The sequence below is a fragment of the Chelonia mydas genome, chromosome 5, assembly GCF_015237465.2.
Source record: "Chelonia mydas isolate rCheMyd1 chromosome 5, rCheMyd1.pri.v2, whole genome shotgun sequence".
In the NCBI taxonomy this organism is placed as follows: Eukaryota; Metazoa; Chordata; order Testudines; family Cheloniidae; genus Chelonia; species Chelonia mydas.
In genome coordinates, this window is record NC_051245.2 from 130,476,428 (window position 1) to 130,498,568 (window position 22,141).

Below are 22,141 nucleotides of genomic sequence, written 5' to 3' on the forward strand. Positions count from 1 at the left end.
CAAAACTGAAAGTACTCTTGCATTTTGAAGTCCTAGATACAACCACCTCAGCTGTTTTCATAGAGTAGTGCTTATGTTTGATAACCTTATTCAAATCTTCTTGATCCATAAGAGTACTCATCTTGTTTGATTTCATTATGATATCCTTAATGTTAATAAAGTCAGTTGGGGCCTGTATTTATTCAATAACATCTAATTTTACCATATCGTGAAGCTCATCCTTCTTGCTCACTGTATTTTGGACAGCATGCTGGTGTCTATGTCAATGGGATGCATTACATCCTTAGTGCGTCCTGTCCCACTAAGCAACAAATCATATTCTGGAAGAATAACATTTGCATATCATCTGTAAATGTGTTGTACACCTTTGTTAATCAGCATTTGCAGATGGGACCACATGAGAATTCTTGTTCCACTACTTCGTACTCTGAGTGGTCTGTCCTTCTCCAGATACACCAGTGTGTGCTTGCCATTGTCTTTTACTAAAGAAGCTTAGCTGTTGTTGTTTTTTAATTTTAGCACAGGGTGGTCTCTAACCTTTTTGTTTATGCTTGCTGTGATTATGTTACACTGGGCTCCAGTATATATTTTCAAATTCTCTTTTTGTTTATTTCCGTGTCACAAACCCAGTCTGTTCCAGAACCTTGTTTTCTAAATTTATGAAGAGACCCCCCACAAAAGAATTGTTTCTGCATCTTCATTATCAAAGCTTTGTCCTCCAGCTAATGTTCATAAATACTTTACACTTATTTTTGTCTTGTTTTTTTGTGGTTTGTTTGTAACCCATGCTTATTCGGTGTGGTGCTTTGTTCTCCCTTCCAAATAAGAGCGATACTTGCATGTGTAACACCACAACCCTTGTGTTGGACAACTTTGCTTTGTGTTCCAGTTGCCTCCGCACTTACTGCAAACAAATCTGGTCTCTCCAATTTGTTTATCCTTGTTTATCTGTCTTTATGGCTTGGAATGTACTTAGAATTACAAGCACTTCTGTTCTTTCACTTCTTCTTAATGCTTTCCATAACAGTTTTGGCTAGCCTTACAAATATCCACATTTCCTAGTAATGTCATGTCCATTTCTTGTAATAACCTTGCCTTGATCTGATTATCACTTATACCACACATAATTCACGTGACTTAGCTTTGTTACATGATGACCAATGATCTTGCCTGACAGCTTGTTTCATGTCAGGAAAATGTACCTTTCCCAGATTGCCTGGATCACGATATTCTTGAAGATTTTGAAGGATTTTGGCTAGCATCTTGTAATGCCCTTCGTGCTCCTTCTGTAATGCTTCCGGACCTCCCACATGTAGCAGTATGGAGGATTCCACCCTCTCCAACGACTGTGAAAGGCCTCTTGCTTCCAAGAAAATTTGGAAGTCCTGTACCCACCGCTTCCAGCTCTCTTTCAGCTTGAGGGATTCAATCAGCTCCATTTCGCCAAAGATTGTTTTCTTCCAACACCATGCAACAAAGTTGTGATGCACGGGAGTGCTGATGAGAGACTGGTCTTTATTTGCTGGCCTCTCGTCATGTGACAAGGGGGCCAGGGTTTCAAAAGGGCAATATCTTTGTCATATGGCAGGTGTCACTATCCATAGACTCCAGTACCGACTGTTCCAACAGGAAAACTAAATAGCTGGTTTTCTTTGGAACCAGTCTTGCACCAGAGGAGTCAATGGGAGTTTTGCCATTGAGTTCAGTAGGAGAAGGATGGGGCCCCATTATTTCTTTTGTGAGCTGATGACTTGCCTGTATTTCGCTCACCCAGGTGAACATGCCTACAAATGCTCCTCCTGCTCATTTTCCACCATGACAATCAGCCAGCTGAAAGAGCACTCCTTGAAAGTGCATGGGAAAGCACTGACACTACCAAGACCCCGCATTGTCAGCCTTGTAGCCTCATTCGCCCAACACGCCTCCAAGAACCACACTCCTGCTGAAGAAGTGGAGGACTCTAATGGTAAGAGGTGCCTCAGAGCAAGATCCTAACTGTCTAAAGTGCTGTTTACACACCCACCCACCCACACATATATTAAGGCAACAGCCTGCCCCAAAGGCAGTTTCTTTGGTCACTTTGTAAAGGAAAATCTGAAGTTGCTTCTAAATTGAGAATAAATTTGTTTGAAGCTTTAGTATATGATCTACGGAAGAACCTCACTAATTCATGCTCCTCTAACTTGTCCAGCCCATAACTGATACTCAGAGTATGTCAGGGTGTCTTCACTTCTCAGCAAAGTTTTATGGGGGAGATTTTTAAAGACACAATTAGATTCTTAACTCCCACTGAGAATCAGTGGGAACAGGATATCTAACTCCCTATCTGTGCCTCTGAAAATCTCCCCCTAAAAGCGACAGGGTGTGTATAAAAGAAGTCCAAAATATTGGCTGTATCAGGATGGTGGGTAAAGATGGTGAGTGAAGTCGAAGAGGCATTGTTTTCCTACCTCCCTTAAGCCCATTGTAAGAGAAGCATGCTGCTTGGGGCTCTGGGAATTTTGGTCAGTGTGGTTGAATAGAGCAGATGCAGAACTGGAGTATGGATGCTATATATGACAGAGACCCTAGCAAGCTTATAGGGAGATAATGCAGCTGCAGTGTCAAGCTCCACATCTTGAACCCCCAGGCCGGCAAGGGAGTTGGTACTTAGGCAAGAAACTACTATGGTTCCTGAGTGAGCCATATTGACAAAGAAAATAGATGCACAAGGGGCTGGGCAGAAGTTCCAGCTCTGTGTAGATCTTCCAAGGTTGTCTGGGATTTCCTCAGATCAGATTTTCCATGGAAAAGCTCGAAAGAAAGAAATGTAATATTGTTCCAAATATTCCATAGAATGTTCTGGAATTTTGTTTTGTTTTGTCGTTGTTGAAACAAAAAGTTTCATTTCTAATCACTTAGTGTTTTTGGACGAATGGGGGAATGGGAAAGAATGAAAGAGGACTAAACCCAGAAAGGCAGAAACCCCAAAAGACTAAAATAGAAACTATTTTTTTCAAAGAAAACTTTTAAAGATGTGAACAGCACAAACATGTTCCAAAAAGGCTGTTTTTTTTTCTTTTTTCAAAAACATCCTTTCAGTGAGACAATTTTGACCAGCCCTGTTCAGATCCCTTCCTTTCACAGGATGGTGTCTGGCACTGGGCAGTGAATACTGACCGAGCTGCTACTAATGCCATTTTTGCTAATACTAAGCTAGTCCAATGAGTAAAGTATATCTGGTGTGCATTATTGCGTTTTAAAAAAATATTTCTGTGACTCTTCAGATTTCAGAACTCAGTCGTTATCAATGGATCTACCAATCTTTAATGTGAATTAGCAAGGTTCTACTAATGATGAAGGTATCAAGAGATGAGCAGAGTCAATGTTACGGGCTTTGGAGGGATGATGCATTTGCTTTCTATTGCTCACACTCAGAGCTCCAAGTCTTGATTACAGGAGCAAGGCATGAATTGCAGTTATCATCTGTCGCCTGTTATGTTTTCAATATTGTAGCCTTTTTATTTTTAAAGAGGAGTACATATTAGTTAAAGGGTTCTGGTTAAAAAGTTTTAGGTACACTGAAACACACCCATTATCAGAGGAGGTCTCTGTTAAACAGTCCAGATTTGTATTGAGACCAGAGGCCAAGACAGAATTTGTCCCAAATAGCTTGATCGTCTTTAAACTAGGTTAATAGTTAAATGACTTTGAAAATAATAAAAGCCACCAGCAGCCAATTAGAAGAGCATAGGTGAAGTAATAATCATATGAACATTCTCAGTATCACTTGGGAAAGGAATAACATGCTTTTAGTAATTTTCTTGACATTGCGGAGTTGGTTACAGACCAAATTGATGATTGCTATGCTTTTGATATGGTTCATTTTGGATTTTTAGAAGGGGCTGAATAGAGTTCTGTGTAACTCAGACCTGTAAGCTGCAGGTGATACGTGGAATAGATAAACAATTGGTCAGAATAATGGAAAGGAGGCAGTACATGTGAAAGGTGCTATTACGCCCCACTGGGGGAAGTATTAAGTGGGGTTCGCACAATACACAGTAGTTGGACCTCCACTGTTCTAACATATATAAATAACCTTCCCCTGGGCTGGCTATAATCTAGTTAATTTGCTGATGACACAAAATTGGATCAGAGTGAGAGTAAGTGGCAAACATGGATATTATATCAAATGAATTTGAACTTGTTTCATGAATCAGTAGCTATATGGCAACAAAGTACAGTTGAAAGCTTATAAATCAGGCCTATTTACTATGCACGTGCATTGAAATGAATGGAACAGAACTAGAGCAGGATGGCTTGAAAGAGAGGTGGGAGTGGGAGTGGGAAAATGTGGAGCCTGAAAGAATACATTAAAGAAGGGGGGCAGGAGGGGTGCACAACCAAAATGGCGAAATGCACATTTGTCGCAACCTTGCTGGGATAAAATGGTTCTGTGGCGAGCGCCCAGTAGAAATTTTACCTCCAGGTCAGGCAGAATTTGTTTCCCAAGGCACCACTTTTAAAGGTCCAAAGAAACACATTTAGGCTGGTCCATGCATTACAAGGCATGAAGGAATTTAAATCTGTATGGCTCATTTATTTTAGCTTTTTATTGGGAGCAGTGAGCACAGCTTTACAGTGTATGTCCTGGAGCTGAGATGTTTGAGTGAGAGTAGACTTCGAGGGCACTTTTGGTGGTCTGGTCATTGTTGGCTGTGTTGTCAGTAAAAAAGAAGAATCATAGAAACGCTATAATGCTGATATAAACTGGTCCAGGTCAGCAGTAAGTAGTTGTTTGGAGGTCTGTGGTGAAATAACCTGATGGACTGTGTTGGCGGTGAGGTGAAGGCCTAAAGAGGCATAGAAGCAGAACCGCCCTCTCAATTCCAAGAGAGGTAGGCCCTGCAGGTCAATACTGAATCTTATTAGTGAGACAACATGGGAAGCTGATCCTATTTATACCACACCTGGTTTGTGGAAGGGGGACTTCTACATGTGCACAGTATTTCTGGTGTAGAAGGTGACTGTCGCCATGGTATCAGGTGCTCCTTAGATGGGAATCGGTACATTCTGTAAGCACAAAATTCTCTCCCCCGCACAAACTATTTATTTATTAGGAAGTTTTAACAGCTTGCCATGTAAATATCATAAACAAAACAATAATCATTGCAACACTGAGCTTTTGTTTAGAGAAACATTATACAGCAGTATGATCATCAGAGCTCTCTCTTTAATAGGGTTTTACCATGTTAGTGAGCATCTTTACACTACCCCCAACATATCAGTGATTTTATTAAACTGAGTGACATCTCTGAATACACACATTGACCAAACTAGGCATGTCTGTCTAATGTTAATAAAAAATTGGACGGGAAGCGCCAAATTCTTTTGAAAAACAAAAATGAAAGGCCTGTGTAAATATTGGACATTAAAGTGCAGTCTTGTGTGTAGCATGATCCCTTGTAGTCTGTTGCTGTTTTAAACAATAATAATCCAGATAAAGGGCCAAATCCACAGCTGTTACACTGCTGAGCTTCAGTGGAGCTATGCTGCTTTCCACCTTTCCTTCTGGTTGTTTTGAATTAGAAAGTCAGGTCTTGGCTGGCATTGTGGAATGGATAGTGACTGGCATGCTTGTGAAATGATGATATCACAAGAATAAGGAGACTCAAAACTAAGCATTTGAGAGTTTGTTTTTTTGTATTGTCAAACTGTTTTTGTGTTTTTGGTGGGTTTCTTCAAACCTCTGTTTCACTTCCAAGTCTAAAGAGCAGGTTGGAGAAAGGATGTCTTTGGCTCTGTCTCTAGTAAGGCAATCCACACTAGTTCGTTACACCAGCACAAACTCGTAATGTAGACACACCACTCTGGTGCAAAGTGGGGCTTTACAGCTGTGCAGCTTAATCCAGTAATACACAGAAATAAATTACACTGGTTTATCTATAACAGTGCAAATTTCCTTACTGTAGGCAGGGCCTGAGTTATAGATTAATTACCCCTTCTTTCAGGGTGAGAGGTCATACTACACATGCTCTGATATCCTCCAGCAAAACTAGGGAAAGCCTGATTGGACTTTCCAAGGCAGTACCATACCCTGCTTCATCCCTTTTAAAGATGGGAGGAAGCATAAATCTTTCAGTTTGCCTGCAAGTAGTTACACTAGGCCGGGACTTAAGTGTTTGCAGGACTGAGCCCGAAAATCATAGAATCATAGAATATCAGGGTTGGAAGGGACCTCAGGAGGTCATCTAGTCCAACCCCCTGCTCAAAGCAGGACCGATCCCCAATTAAATCATCCCAGCCAGGGCTTTGTCAAGCCTGACCTTAAAAACTTCTAAGGAAGGAGATTCCACCACCTCCCTAGGTAACGCATTCCAGTGTTTCACCACCCTCCTAGTGAAAAAGTTTTTCCTAATATCCAACCTAAACCTCCCCCACTGCAACTTGAGACCATTACTCCTTGATCTGTCATCTGCTACCACTGAGAACAGTCTCGATCCATCCTCTTTGGAACCCCCTTTCAGGTAGTTGAAAGCACTATCAAATCCCCCTCTTCTTCTCTTCCGCAGGCTAAACATCCCCAGTTCCCTGAGCCTCTCCTCAGAAATCATGTGTTCCAGTCCCCTAATCATTTTTGTTGCCCTCCGCAGGACTCTTTCCAATTTTTCCACATCCTTCTTGTCATGTGGGGCCCAAAACTGGACACAGTACTCCAGATGAGGCCTCACCAGTGTCGAATAGAGGGGAACGATCACGTCCCTCGATCTGCTGGCAATGCCCCTACTTGTACATCCCAAAATGCCATTGGCCTTCTTGGCAACAAGGGCACACTGTTGACTCATATCCAGCTTCTCGTCCACTGTAACCCCTAGGTCCTTTTCTGCAGAACTGCTGCCGAGCCATTCGGTCCCTAGTCTGTAGCGGTGCATGGGATTCTTCCGTTCTAAGTGCAGGAGTCTGCACTTGTCCTTGTTGAACCTCATCAGATTGCTTTTGGCCCAATCCTCTAATTTGTCTAGGTCGCTTTATATCCTATCCCTACCCTCCAGCGTATCTACCTCTCCTCCCAGTTTAGTGTCATCTGCAAACTTGCGAAGGGTGCAATCCACACCATCCTCCAGATCATTTATGAAGATATTGAACAAAACTGGCCCAAGGACCGACCCTTGGGGCACTCCACTTAATACCGGCTGCCAACTAGACATAGAGCCATTGATCACTACCCTTTGAGCCCAACAATCTAGCCAGCTTTCTGTCCACCTTATAGTCCATTCATCCAGCCCATACTTCTTTAAGTTGCTGGCAAGAATACTGTGGGAGACCATGTCAAAAGCTTTACTAAAGTCAAGGAACAACACGTCCACTGCTTTCCCTTCATCCACAGAGCCAGTTATCTCGTCATAGAAGGCAATTAGATTAGTCAAGCATGACTTGGCCTTGGTGAATCCATGCTGACTGTTCCTGATGACTTTCCTCTCCTCTAAGTGCTTCAGAATTGATTCCTTGAGGACCTGCTCCATGATTTTTCCAGGGACTGAGGTGAGGCTGACTGGCCTGTAGTTCCCCGGATCCTCCTCCTTCCCTTTTTTAAAGATGGGCACTACATTAGCCTTTTTCCAGTCATCTGGGACTTCCCCCCGATCGCCATGAGTTTTCCAAGATAATGGCCAATGGCTCTGCAATCACATCCGCCAGCTCCTTTAGCACTCTCAGATGCAGCGCATCCGGCCCCATGGACTTGTGCACGTCCAGCTTTTCTAAATCGTCCCGAACCGCTTCTTTCTCCACAGAGGGCTGGTCGTCTCCTCCCCATGCTGTGCTGCCCAGTGCAGCAGTCTGGGAGCTGCCTCGATGCCTTCATCCTCCCCAAGAGAAGCTTCTGAGACCTGTAAATCGGGCTGTCTTCCATGCAAGTTCCAGTCCTAAACAAATATATTTAGAAGTTGAAGGCAATGTTATTTCATTTTAAGAAGAAGAGAGACAGAGAAGTACATGAGTGGGTTCTGTAACATTTAAAACCCATTAAAAAAATACCCAACAGCTTAATAAATGGTTTGGCATTTGTATTATTATTTCATGCACATTGTACTTAAAAGCAAAGTCAGCATGGCTGCTCACCTGTGCTCATTTTGAGTGATACTTATTTTTTTGAATAGCCGGATTGGTTTTTGGTGGGACTGCAGAGAAAGGTAGGAGTACGGATGGCAGAATCTGGAGATACCCTTTGGAAGCAATACAATGCACTTTACGCACACTCCTGCGACTCAGTGGTCATCCCCTTCCCTCCACGCATGCCAAGAAAAATATTTGCCCCTCATAAATACAGGCACACATTACAGAACACATACAGAGTCAGTAATGTTCAAAACAGAAGCTTTTTTGAGTTTTACTTTATGGTATGCATGAGTGTGCTCACTTCTTTTTTTTTTTTCTTTTTTTTTTTTTTTTTTTAAAGCAGCAACTCAGAACAGTCCCAACACCTCAGTTTCCAAAAAAAAAAAAAAGGCAGATGCAATGATAATTAAATTCACTAAGCAGCAATATCTGAGCTCCGTCATTGTCCAAAGCACCCAGTCCCATGTATTCCAGCTCTTCTTGAACTTTGTTATTTTCCCTTTGATAAAGGCCATTGCCTCATCTGGAGACTGAAATATAAAGACGTGTCTGTCTTGATTCACCGGAGCCTGGCTGGGCATAGAACTGCTCAACTGAGTCCCTTCTTTTAAGCTGTTGCCTGAAAGGTGCAAATCTGTGTTTTATTGTTTGTTTGTTTTTGTTTTCCCCTCCCATCCCCTTTTCAGAAGTGATGCTGCATAGTCAGGAAAAATACGTATCTCATGTGCTTTGACATCTGAAATCCCCGTGGGCTCAGAGGGCCTTCCAAATATTTATTAGAGTGAGTTGTTGTGGCACCAGAACCCACAAGAAGCCTGGCAAGGAGAGGGGTTCTCAGAAGACCAGCAAGACAAGAACAGATCCATTGAGCTGCACAAAGCTAGTGATCCACTTTTCCCACAAAAAACAACAACAACTTGTCCGGGCAGATCTTTCAGCATACTCAGAGACTTCAGCTATCCCTTGTTTTTTTGCATAGGCCTTAGTTTCTAGCTCATCTTTTGTCTTTTAGCTGCAGTGTTGTCCTCCTTCAAAGTGTTTTAATAGTCTCCTATGCAGAGGTCTCTAAATCGATCCCTCCTAAGGCCAGTCCTTTAATTTTCACTTTAGTTATTTCTCTAATTTTATTTGTTTGTTTGTTTTGCTTGTAGCAGCTAGTGCTTTTTGGACATCACAGCCTTTTTCATCCACACTTGTAGGTCTGTTCCACTGCTGAGTTTCAGCAGACTAATATCAGAGTATGTTTCATAGGAACATTGTTGCTGTGGGAACATGGAAGTATCCTTTTCACTGCATGGGCCTCACAGGTTTTGAAAGAAACCCTTTGAAGTTGGCAGTCCTTTATTTGGCTTCTGTTTGATTGGGAAGGCACAGAACCAGCAAGGACAAAAGTGCAAGTTCAAACAAAGCTTAAGGCATAATTGCTTAAATTGCAAGGCGAGTTGGATGTGCAACTGCACAGAATATCTTTGGTGATCAGATAACATGGTGTGATGAACATGCTGTTAAAACAAGTGGATGTCACCATGTGCACACCCACAGTCACATTTGATAGGTATATCTGCACATTTGATACTGAACTCTTACGGGTTTTTTGTGTGTATATTTGTGCTGATTTCAGTGAAAGTGCGAGTTGAAACAGTTACTGCCCTTGCACAGTAAAAGACAGTCAGTTGTTAGTAACTTAGGTCCCAGTTCAAGAAAGCACTTAAGCATGTCCTTAACTTTATAGACACACAGTGGGCATATTGAACTCTAGGAAAGTACTTCCAGTACATGAAGTTAAGCATATGCATAATTCTTTGGTCCGGTCATTAATTTTGCTGGTTTAGTGTTTGGCTTTTTTTCATCAAAAAAACCCCACTTTCTTTTGATTAATACTCTCCTAAAATTTATTCTTTTTAAAGCAAAACACTTTGCATTTATTTAGAGTAGAGAAACTCCTAAAATGGAGAATTTGCTTATGATTTTTCTTTTCTTTTTGTCTTTGCGTTATTACAACTTAAAGATGTCCAGATAGACTTAAAAGAGCAAAGCAAAAACTTGGAAGGCTGAAACTCAACAGAAATATAAAAATATTTTTTTTCTTAATGGTTTTTTGCAAAGCTCTGGTCTCACATCACATGTTGACTACCAAGTCAGAAACCACTGAAAATAGTGATTTAGTGGCTTGATTAAGATTTACAGACCTTCTGATAAAGGGCACTGCTGCAATGTAAAACTCCTTTATGCATTTTTATATTTTATACTCAACCCAAAATTTGAATGAAAAATTGTGTGGCTAATGTATTGCATGACGATTCTGAAAGGAAGTTAGCCTGGAGACTTAAATTAATATTTTTCAGGGTGGTGACATGTGAAATTGTATATGCAAACCTGAGGTGGTCACAGGAAGCTATTTTCCCCCGTAAAATTGGTTGAGAGTTTTTTGTTTTTTTAATTATTTTTAAACTAATGCTCTGTGGTTCACTTCAAGCCAGCAAGTACATTTTGACCGTATTATACAGATTTGTAAAGTACACAAGAGGGACACGTCTTAATAACCTTTCAGAGAGCGAGAGAGAGAGAGAGAAGCTGAAGGGGGAAAAGTAGTCAAAAGATATGGAGAATGACAGAGATTGTTTAAAAATAAAACACTTCACTTCCACTATCACTTTAAAAAACCAAACAAACAAACCTGAAAATAGCGAAGGTGCAGTTTTCAAAATCATTCGGCATTGGTCTAACTTTGCTACCATTGAAGTTAATGAGAGTTTGCTCTGAGCCGCTGCCTCATTCTCAGCCGCTACCTGTGTTTGATGATGGCCCAAAATCCAGTACAAGTGATGCCAGTGCTAGAATTCCGAATAGCTCAAAGTCTTTGTATCTATTTGCTTGACTCAGGCCGCATGGGAAAGAGTGGCTCCAGTATGTCAGCCCCCTGTGTTAGGGCTAGGGTTGCCAACTTGGTAATATTTAAAAACCGGACACTCCAGCAGGAGTACCAGAACCTCCCCGGCCCCGCCTTTTCCCTTCCAAGGCCCCACCCCCCATTTGCTCCTCTTCCCTCTCCACCCCCTGTTGCTCGCTGCTTTTCCCCTCTTTCCACCCTTTTTCTCCCCCTCTGCTCAGGTTGGGAGGGACTCAAGTACGGAGCTGGGGCAGCTGCCCAATGCAGGTAGGAGGTGGCCCCGGTTGAATAGGGGCTGGTGCGGGTGATCACCCGGTGCCTCTCCGCCTTCTCCACCTGCATTAACCAGCCTTTTGGTGTTCGGTCAGTAGATCTGACCAGACGCTGTCAGGTCCCCTTTTCGAGTGGACTTTCCAGTCGAAAACCAGACACCTGGCCACCTTATTTCGGGCCCTTCATTATTGCTGCTTTTATTTGCTCTAGCACCTTCCATCAAAGGATCTCACAGAGCTTTGTAAAGGATGGTCAGCTTTATGTCCATTTGATGTATGAGGACACAGGTGCACAGAGGTTCATATCAACACTTTTGCGCCTGGGTGCCTAAAGTTTTGGCACCTACATACTTATTTAGGCATCTGAATATGTAGTTTGATTCTTCAAGTGTCAGTGAGATTTTAGCACTGAAATGTGGCACTTGTGTTTGAAAATATTGACCGAAGTGGCTTGACTAAGGTTGCACAACAAATCATGGCAAAGTCGGGAATAGAATCTGCATCTCCTGATATTCAATCTATTGACAGTAACCTTGTGTGGGGATCAAGGTGTGGATGGTCAGAACTGGTGGGCAGAGCCAGAGTTAGACACTAGGAACCAAAGCCAGAGCTGGAGTTGGAATTAGGATCACACCAAGGGTAGAGACTGGAATCAGGGTCAGTATTTATGCCAAAAGTTAAGTCGGAATCAGCCATGCCAAGGATCAATTCGGACCCAGGGAACAGTGCCTGTGGTCAAGCCAGAGTCATAGCCCAGTACAGCATCAGGTCAGGAGTTCACTCAGTTGCTCAGACAACTTCCTGTTCCTCTTTCTGGTTTTAGAATTGCACCCAGACCAATCGGAGGGGCTGGACATCAGGCCAATCAATGGGGCTGGACACCCGGCCAATTGGTGGAGCTGGACATCTGCTCCAATCAGAAGCTCTGTGGGCAGAGTCTCTGGTGGGCCAGAGTTCTCCAGAACCAGCATGGGAGGGGACTGGCAGAACTGTCAGGTAACAGTTGTGGTCTGGACACTTCTTGGCAACCTGTGGGCCCAAATTCAAGACCCGTGATCCTTCACACCTTGCCCAGGTGTCCACTGTTAATCTTGATATTCTCCAGAGCAAGTTTAGTCAAAGTAACAGGAGTTGCCAGACTGGATCGGACTGGATGTCCATCTAGTCCAGAGAAAGGTGCAAGAGGAAGGTGCAAGAAACCATGTAACTGGCACTTAAGGACCTGCTTTTGGGAGAAGTTTCTTTCTAACACCCAATAGTTAGACAGTGTCTTAAACCTTGAAACACAGGGCTTAAATGTAGGAAATGCAATTCAATGACTGCAGTTTGTGTATATGTGTTTGTACATACACACACACACAAATGCACATAGATCCAGAACAATGAAGAAACATTTAAATACTTTGTGTTTGATGATCATGCTTATTAAACAGGAAGGGAATCACAGAGCAGAATAAAATAAGTCTGAGATGGTTACAAGTTCATAAGACACAGCTCAGCCCTTTATGCTTGGAATGAGGAATAAATGGTAGATGGAAAATTTACATAAATTAAGAAACTAACCATTACTGATCACGCCCAATTGTTGAATGGTTAAATCTCTGTCTCACTAGATCCACCTCGTGTCTAACCTCTCTGCTTTGCTTTCTCCATCTAGTCCTAAGCGGCACACTTCATCCCTTGGGTAACTTCATTTGTCGCACTGGAGCTGCACCATGAATGCAATTGGCTCAAAAGATTAGAAATAAATGGACAACTTTTATTTTAAAATCTTTGGCGATAGTGTGTGTATTGAGATCTGACATTTGAAATACAAATACGTTTTGTTTATTTCCAAGTCCTATTCCATGTTTAGACTGTGGAATTTTTATCACTTGAATAAATACATGGTTGAAACCTGACCTGTGTATTGAACTGTTAAGCCAGTACATCCAGGTGGCAGCATACTCCTAGCCTACTGCAGTGCTCAGACTTTAACCAGCAGTCTCTGACTAAACATAGATGCCATACTTTCAAGCAGGTCATTCAAATGTGTAAAGTTATTCCGCGTGCATCAGTCCTATATAATGAGGAAAATCACAGTGAAGAAAACACATTCGACACTAGAATTCTGCTCTGGCCTGAAAAAATAGTAAGCAGGGAGCTTGTTGCAGAAAAATGACTGGGATAACCTGCGTTTTAACAAATGGAATTGTGCTTGGCATAAAATAATAATAAACAAATGTTTGGAGGTAAAGTTAAAGGATAATAAGCTAAAAATAAAACCAAGAAAGCAGCTTGGGGGAAAGGTGGGATAAAGAAGCAACAGAATTAATGGCCCAAGACTGAATAGATACACAGAGAGCAGTGTCCTTTCCTACCTAGAATTGGTCATTCCAAATCAGCACTTTCGTAGAGCAGCGTAGGGATGCAGATAGTGCTGCTGGCCACGTTGTACCTACTCTGTGGATAAATAGAGGCCTTGAATGCCAATGTTAATAGAAATTCCTGGCAGTATAGGAAGCTTTGGAATAGGAGGGGACAGGAAGCTCTTTGGTTGGTCCCCTCCCTGCAGATAAAAATAATATGGTACAACTTCGTCCTCCAATTACTTTTCTCTCTTCTGAAATGTATCTAGTTCCCATTGCTTTTCCTTGTAATTGATTATAGAGTGTATTATTACTACTGTATACCTGATCCTGTACCCAGTGAAAAATCAATTGGAGAACTCCCATAGACTTCAATGGGAAGCAGTATGGGTCCCTCGCTGTGTAAAATAATTTTACCTTCTGAGTTTCACCTTCTAAATTCCTTTTGTTATTTTCTTCTCTAGATTAAGTGCATGTCCTTTCTAAGTGATTTTGACACTAGCACAAGGAGTTGTGCAACGTCTGTCCCCTCTTTGTTGTGTTCAGAATTACGTGTGTGTCTATAACTCAAAGGAAAAAAGGAGATTAAAAGTTACAAAGGAGCATGGATATAGTCTCTCCAACCTTTTTATTTGATCAACTAAGATCCTACAGTCTGTGTATCTTTCTGGTTGCCCTCTGTTGTACCTTCTATACATCTATAGTATCCTTTTTAATGTTAAAAAAATGGCCAGAACTGATCGAAGCATTCCAAATGTGGTCTTGATACACAGTGCTGGAATAACTTCCTCCAGTGTATATTCAGTACTCCCCCCCCCCCCTTTTTTTTTTATGCATCCTTAAATGTCAATTGTTTTTCTCTGCTGCATAAAGCAGTGTGTGGCGGGTTTTTGTTTTCATCCCCTCAGATCTTTCTCCTGCTTATTTCTTGGCAGGGCCTAAACGTTGAGGGCCTGATTGTCATTTACACCATGGCCACTTCAATGTTGTTCTGACAGAGTAAAGGGGCCCTTCTGCGTAAATGAGAATTAAGCCCAGTGAGTTCAATTTTAAAAAAAATAAAAAAAAATCTGGTCATATTAAATTTCCTTGCACTCTCGGTATTTTCCACAAGCACCCATGCTTCAAGTCTGTGTTGAATCCTTCTCAGTCTTTTCACCCTCCTTCTCCTCCCCCACTATGTTTCATCTTTAGAGTGTTTCACCCTCCCACATATTCCTTCTTCAGGTCAGTGAGGTGTGGCGTCAAGTGAACAAGTGTGTGTCATCTTCGTGATCTTTGTGGAACTCCACTTCCCCACCTTCCCACTTCTCATGCTGTTGCTGCTACATGAGTAGAATATCCTCTCACCGCTCCCTAAGCTGGTCCTTGGAGTCCGGTTGAGTTTCAGTGGGATTCATATTTTGAAATCACAAAGACTCTTTTCAAAATCCCACCCTGACGTGTTTTTACTTGCTCAGTGTCTAGCATCGCATCTTGATTTGGTTTTTTTCTTAGAGGAGAAACCATTTGCTTGTATTTTTTCTTTCTCAAAAAAAAAATCTGACTCTTCCTTATTACAGTCTTCCCTTCGTGAATAACATTCTAGGGGCTTCCCTGTTACAGGCTGTCCAATATGTCCTCAATGCTGAAGTTGCTGTTCCTATTCTGTATTGTCTTGGATCTTTCCATGGTATCCCATTTGCTTCTTGCTTTAGTTCATCATCCCATTTTTGCCCAAAGAGGCTTTTAAATACATGTTGAAGTGTCCCAATCTCTCGCACTTTCTTTGTTCAAAACTGGAGCTGGATAAGAGCTTCTCCAACTTCTGATTTCTTATTTTGTTTCATTCCTCACCTTCAACCCTCCACAAGAAGATGATCGGTGACTTTGTAGTTTCTGTTCTGGTATGAATTTTACAGGGAACTAATGTCTTTATTTTTATCTGTCTCTCTCTCTTTGGTCATTGATCTCTCTCTCGCTATCACTTAGAGGCTAGAGTACTCTTGTTCCTCATGTACTCAGTCTATTGCATCTCTTATGCAATATTGTATTCTCCATCTCTGACCTTAATGCTGAAAGCACTGAAGCATATGTTTAATGCTAGACATGTGTAGCCCATTGACTTCAGTGTCTGAAAGACTGGGGCACTCATTTGTATTTTTTTTATTATTTTTAGTTTAATTGTGTAATCTTCCTATTGCTTCTCTGTGCCTGATGTTTAAACATTTTGTGTTTGTATCTCTTAGCCTAAACTGGTGTTTGCTCTGATGTGTTTGTGTCGATAGACAGATCTTATATGTTAGACTTCTGTATGGTATTTCAACTTGATTTTCTTGGATTTTCAAGTACATTATAATATCCTGGGATGAAAAATTAAGTTTATTTTTCCTTCTTCAAAAATATTCTATTTTTCCTTTTGTTAAATTAAAAAAAAACAATTTTTATGCACGTTGGCGCACGTACATTAATTTGCCCAAGACTGGCTATGGAAACTTGGGAATTTTCATTCTTATCTAGTGACTTACTGCACTTTTAAATATTTTTTCCTAGTATTTCTCTAATTTTTCCACAATTCCATGGTATATGTATGAAACTGTTGTTTTCTCTATTGCATCTCTTCCACTTGCTTATTTCAGATATGCTTCATTTCTTTTGGAATAAAGAAATCCTCTTGTACCTTACATATGATATTTATTGTTAATATGTTGTGTTAATACAGAAGAGTTTTCTCATTCTCTTGAGTTATGGAAGTCCAGGTGTTTCTCCATAGACTCCTGATACCACAATTTTTAACAAACTCTGTAAACAGTTAATGCCATTGCGTATGGCTGTACACATCAGGTATGGTACCATGGCAGCCAACCATGTGTTGCTCTTTCCAGTGTAAAAAGCAGTAATCAGTCACAACACTGTTGTTTTTCTGTGTTGCTAGGATCTCCTAACTGGGATGGCCAATCTTACTCCTTCCTTTCGTAGGCCTCTTTAATTAGGGCATCCTGTATGCACTAGCCAAAGTGTTGCTGAAATGATCTGATTGCATATCCTCCAGGCACTTTGGGTCAAATTTTCAAAAGTGCCTGAGTTTCACTTAAAGCCTATGAGATTTAAGATCCAAAGTGACTTAGGTGCTTTTGAAATTTTTATCCTTTGTCCGTTACTGAGTCACTACTAAGAGAGTTTCCCAGAATGCAATGGTTAAGAAACGTGGTAGGCATGGATGCACAAATGTAGTTAACACAAATATAGTTAACACAAGAGTCACAGCAACTCTTCCCCATCCCACCCTCCAACTTGTACTGGATATAACCAGTTCAGATGATCACTTCGCCATGTGGTTACGAGCACACAGTTTATTTCTAGACGGGATTTTCAGAAGCAATCTTTGGTGACCAAAACTGCTCCCTTTGAAGTCAATAGTAAAATTTCTCCCTTTGAAGTCAATAGTAAAACTTCCATTGATTTCATTGAGAACAGAATTAGGTCAATGGTGAGCACTTCTGAATATAGGCAGGAACTTAGTTATCTGCTACTCTTATGGCACCACCTATGCAGTTAGCCTATTGGAAAATCTTACAGGTTACATTGCAAGTCACAATATTTCTACCGTGACCACTGTTCTTCCAAGTTTTGTTGTCTCAGTTACTACCAATTCTTCCTTCATTGGCGTGGCTACTGCTGCTCTTCTTTTTATGTCTGAACATTCTATATTTTCTCTGAATAAACTTTTGAAGTAGCATAGTATGTCTTGTATGTCTTTTGTGTAAAAATCGCTAATAAAAGCAAATCTCTTTGGTATTTGTTTGAATATTTGACTATTTCGCCCTGGTTGATTTGTTGCTTGCCAGTCGCATTTCAATGCAGTTTCCGATATCTGTGTACAGAAACGTCCCATATTTTCTTTGTCATGTTAGCCATTCTCCTGTTTTGAATTTATTTTTTAAAAATTTGCTAGTTTTTCTTATCACATGCTCAGCCCTCGTTCATGGTTGTTTTTCCTGCTATGAATCTTTTAGGGCCTCTCTTTTGGTTTTCTGTATTCCATTATTTAATATAATTTTATAACTGCTCCCTGTCTGCTGAATGTCTTTCTTCTTCTTCCTGGGCTTTGATGCAAACTTGGGATACCATTTTTCTTTGCTTTCTTCAAACCTGGATTGCAGATCCCTCTGTCTACTCTGGGCTGAGATTGCAAATGCCTTTTGGGAGTTTGCCCAACCCAACTTTTCCTCTGGATGCAGCAAAAGGCTGGCATGTAATTTGCACCATTAGTAGGGCCCTACCAAATTCACAGTCCATTTTGGTCAATTTCATGGTCATGGGATTTTTAAAATAGTAAATTTCATGACTTCAGTTATTTAAATCTGAAATTTCAGAGTGTTGAAATTGTAGGGGCCCTGGCCCAAAAAGGAGTTGTGAGGGAGGGGTGGGGTTGCAAGGTTATTGTAGAGGGGGTTGCGGTACTGTTACCCTTACTTCTGCGCAGCTGCTGGTGGTGCTGCCTCAGAGCTGGGCACCTGGAGAGCGGCTGCTGGCCGGGAGCCCAGCTCTGAAGGCAGAACTGCCATCAGCAGCAGCGCAGAAGTAAGGATGGCAGGATATGGTATTGCTACCCTTCTGCCTGCAGAGCTGGGCCCTCAGTCAGCAGCCGCCGCTCTCCAGCTGCCCAGCTTTGCAGGCAGCAGCGCAGAAGTAAGGGTGGCATGATGCGGTATCACCACCCTTCCTTCTGCACTGCCCCTGGCGGGGCTCTGCCTTCAGAGCTGGGCGTCTGGCCAGCAGCTGGCGCTGTCCAGCTGCCCAGCGGCGAAGGTAGTAGAGAAGTAAGGGTGGCAATACTGCACCCCCCTAAAATACCTTTGTGACACCCCCCCGCCCCCGAAACTCCCTTTTGGGTCAGGACCCCCAATTTAAGAAACACTGGTCTCCCCCATGAAATCTGTATAGTATAGGATAAAAGCACCCAAAAGACCAGATTTCACGGGGGAGTCCAGATTTCACGGTCTGTGACGCGTTTTTCATGGCCGTGAATACTTTGCTGTCCAGGGGTGCTTAAATACTTTGCTGACCAGGGGTGGGATTTATTACTCACACATATAACTGTCTTGCTGAGTTGGGGCTATACCACCCCTTCTCCTTTGTATTGAATTGCCATTCTTTTGCTCAGAATAAAGAACCTAACCAGTCATTATTGTACTACACCAGCTCTTTTTTTTTTTACCCCTAACATGGCTTTTACCTACGTACAGTGCTTGCTGTACTATGCACTAAAGGCTTGATCAAAGCCCACTGAAGGCAATTATGAGTCTTTCCATTGACTTCAGTGGGCTTTGGATCAAGTACTAAGGGCTTGGTCTAGAGCAGTGGTCTTCAACCTGTGGTCCATGGACCCCTGGGGGTGTCCAGACTGTCTAAGGGATCCGCAAAAGTTTGTCATTACCATAGAACAGTGGTTTCAACCTGTGGTCCATGGACCCCAGACTATGTCTAAGATTTCCAAAGGGGTCCGCACCTCCATTTGAAATTTTTTAGGGGTCCACAAATGAAAAGGTTGAAAACCACTGGTCTAGACCTCATTGAAGTCAGTGGAAAGACTCTGTTCCATTCAGTGGCTTTTTGGACTGGGCCCTAAGTGTTCCTTGTAGAATCGTGTCTGTAAGCATTCCACCTTTGATCTAGAATATTACGTAGTCTTGCAAACTGCTTCTTAGAAATCAACAGAAGCCACGTATACTCACGTTAATCCTAGTTGTTTTCCTTCAGGAAGCGCTAAATCTTGCACTGCTCAAGGAATCCGAGAGAAATAAAACATATTGGCAAAAGAAGAGGGGTGAAATAGCCATGCAGAGCTGTAGGCATAAATGTTAACATTGTTTAAACGTGAGCGTATAATCACAAACTACAGTGGGGTGTGGATAATTTATTTTCTATAAATATTGAAGTGCCGATCAAGTGTAGAATATTTTCATCAAAAGAGCTATAAACCAAAAATAGAAAACAAATGCACACCAATCCCAGTTGAATGAAGAAAATTCAAATATAAATGCACATTATGTTCCTTTTGGGTATTTCCCATGATAAGAATGTTGATGTTTGTTTCACCTTTTACCTCCTGTGGGTTTATAAAAGTGCCTCTTTATTTCTGCAGGTTTCACAGGGCAGCTTCCGCATACATATGTAAATACCAGAGTTTAAGGCTTCTTCTTTTTTTCTTTTTCTTTTTTTTTTTCAATGAGGCAGCTGGAGTAATGTGCAGCAGACTCTAGGGAGAAGGAAAATGTGTGAAATAAAGTATAATGGATCTTCCAGAAACCCCACTTCGGGTTAAAAGATCAGCCACCTTTTTACCAACGGCTAATATTCAAAACATTGATGGGTGAAAATGTGGGCCAGCTTCTCAGCTGTTATAACTACGCCTAGCTCCATTGGAGTGGATGAAGAGGAACCCATTTATTTCTGCTTAAGATCTGGCCCAGAATGCTGAAGATGTGATGGAAATTGTCAGTCTCCTTGTTGCTAAGTAATGGATCAACAAGGTTTTGTTCAGTGATTTACAGGAGGCCTGAATGGCGCGCGCACACAACTGCCTGCTGTGACGTCAAAATTATTAGGATGCCAGGCCCTTGTATGGGAGGCTGTGTCTAACTGGGACGTTAGAACGGTTGGGTCACATAACCCAGACGTTAGTTGCTTCCCCTCTTTGAAAGTTAGACAGTATACAATGAACTCTTATGACTTACTGGCCAAAAGCAATGCAAAGGAGCACTTTGCCTCCTCTCTCTCTAAGGAAGTAATGGCTTTTAGAGAAGGCTGCTTCAGCTCTTAGCTTGCTAGACCTGTGCTAATGTGGAGGGTATACGGGTCTGTTTCGAACAAAAGGAAAACAAACCTTGAGATTTTAAAGGCGGGGGTGGGGGGGGGGGAAGGGGGGGGGGCGGACTCTGTAAACCACTAATGAAATGGTAAACAAACTTGCTACAGAAAGAATGAATGCACAGATGCTAAATGCTGCATTCTGGTCAGGTCTGGGTTCATGAGATTTGGATAGAAGACTGTAGGAGAGAACTTAATGCATTTTACCAGGATCCTTTATGTCTATTCCTTTGTCCTCATTCTACACCTGGTGATAAACCAAGGGAGGCGTGAGACATTATTAACTCTTCTCCCTGTTTTGTTTTTTGTCTTGTTTTGTTTATCATTTCTAAAGCACGTATATTCCCCTTTTTGGCAGGGAGAAAGAAAGAAAGCGTTGTACTCTTTTGAAGACAGGTGGGGAGAAGTCCCCACAGTGAGTGCTATGTAGTGCTGCTTTCCTTTTGTTTGTCTTTACTAATTGGTTAGAATGGATGGTATTAAGTTCCATCAAGTATGGATGTTGGAGAATTCCTACATATCCTGCCTCAGGGAATTATACTTTGGAAAATTAAGTCTCCATCAAAGCAGGAGGTGGCTTGTACAGTTTGTAGTCCCTCTTCTTTCTTTCTTTCTTTTTCTTTTTCTTTTTTCTTTGAAAAGCTTAAGAAAAGAGCCCTTTGTTTTCTTTTCAGGAAAGTTACACTGAAATTCATCTGTGCTGTATTCATCTGCCTTCATTCGTGCCATTCATGGGCAGCTGTCGGTTATATAGGACAAAGCTGATGAATTCCTAACCTCCACATTCAAAACAGTGTATTGGGAAAGGTTCAAGACCTCTTTATGTTGGGAGGAAGGAATACTGGTTTTCAGTTTGTGTTCTGAGATTTTTCCCTCCTCTTCTCCTTCCTCTCCTCCCCCAATCAGTTGCATTTCTCTGTCATGATATTTTAATGGCATTTCAAAAATATCTTTCAAAGAAACCTGATTGGAAATCTCTTTTTAGTGGGATTTAGGATTAAATACCCTTTTTAATATTGTCTCACTTTTAAACATCAGTCACAGGAGAATATATCTGATTTTTATATGTTAAAATTAAAATCATTTCAAATGTTAGGATGTGAATAGTTAGATATTATAGTGAATTCTCCATTCTGGAACATTTTGTTTTAACTAGCTTTGCTAAGGGGTTTCTCCAATAAATCCATGAATTTCAGGGGAAATAACTGTAAATGCTTTAAAAAAAGAAAAGAAAAAAAAGGTTACTCGTAAACATCAGGGGCTAGATCCTCAGCTGGTGTAAATTAGCATAAATCAATGGGAATGCACCAATTCACCCCATCTGAAAATCTGTTTTGGATTACGCATCATGTGTAGAAGAATGCTCACAGTATATTAACCTGCCTCTATTTCACAGTTTACAGATGTCTTGAAACTAGGCTCCTTTTTATACTGGCTCCCTTTTGAAGCCTCTCACTTGATAGATTAAAAATGATCATTTCAGTCAACAGCCTTTAACTGTGAAATATAAACTAGGGTTGAAATTATAGAGATGAATAAGTACCGTTCTTCCCTCCACACCGCTTCTGAAAGAAGCGTCCGAGATTTCCATGCTTTAGGGCTTGATCCAACTCCAATCCCAGTAAACGGGACTTGGACCAGGTCCTTAAAACCTCAGATTCTCTGACCAGCTGCTATAACTT

At 41.5% G+C, this 22,141-nt stretch overlaps 1 protein-coding gene across 15 annotated transcripts in view; it reads left to right on the plus strand.

The window, feature by feature from the left end:
- The window catches only part of ZNF462 (zinc finger protein 462), a 104,309-nt gene that overhangs the window by 61,686 nt on the left and 20,482 nt on the right, over nt 1-22,141 (plus strand). For 8 of the 15 annotated variants that reach the window (XM_037902352.2, XM_037902351.2, XM_037902350.2 and 5 more), the window contains one exon: nt 1,775-1,966. The exons of 4 other annotated variants lie outside the window; for them this stretch is intronic. In XM_037902352.2, the coding sequence (XP_037758280.1) occupies nt 1,775-1,966 (192 nt within the window). Of the gene's footprint in view, nt 1-1,774; nt 1,967-12,082; nt 12,256-12,916; nt 20,562-22,141 lie in introns of those variants that run through there. 3 more of the 15 variants (XM_043546262.1, XM_037902354.2, XR_006290803.1) reach the window with 3 other exon arrangements.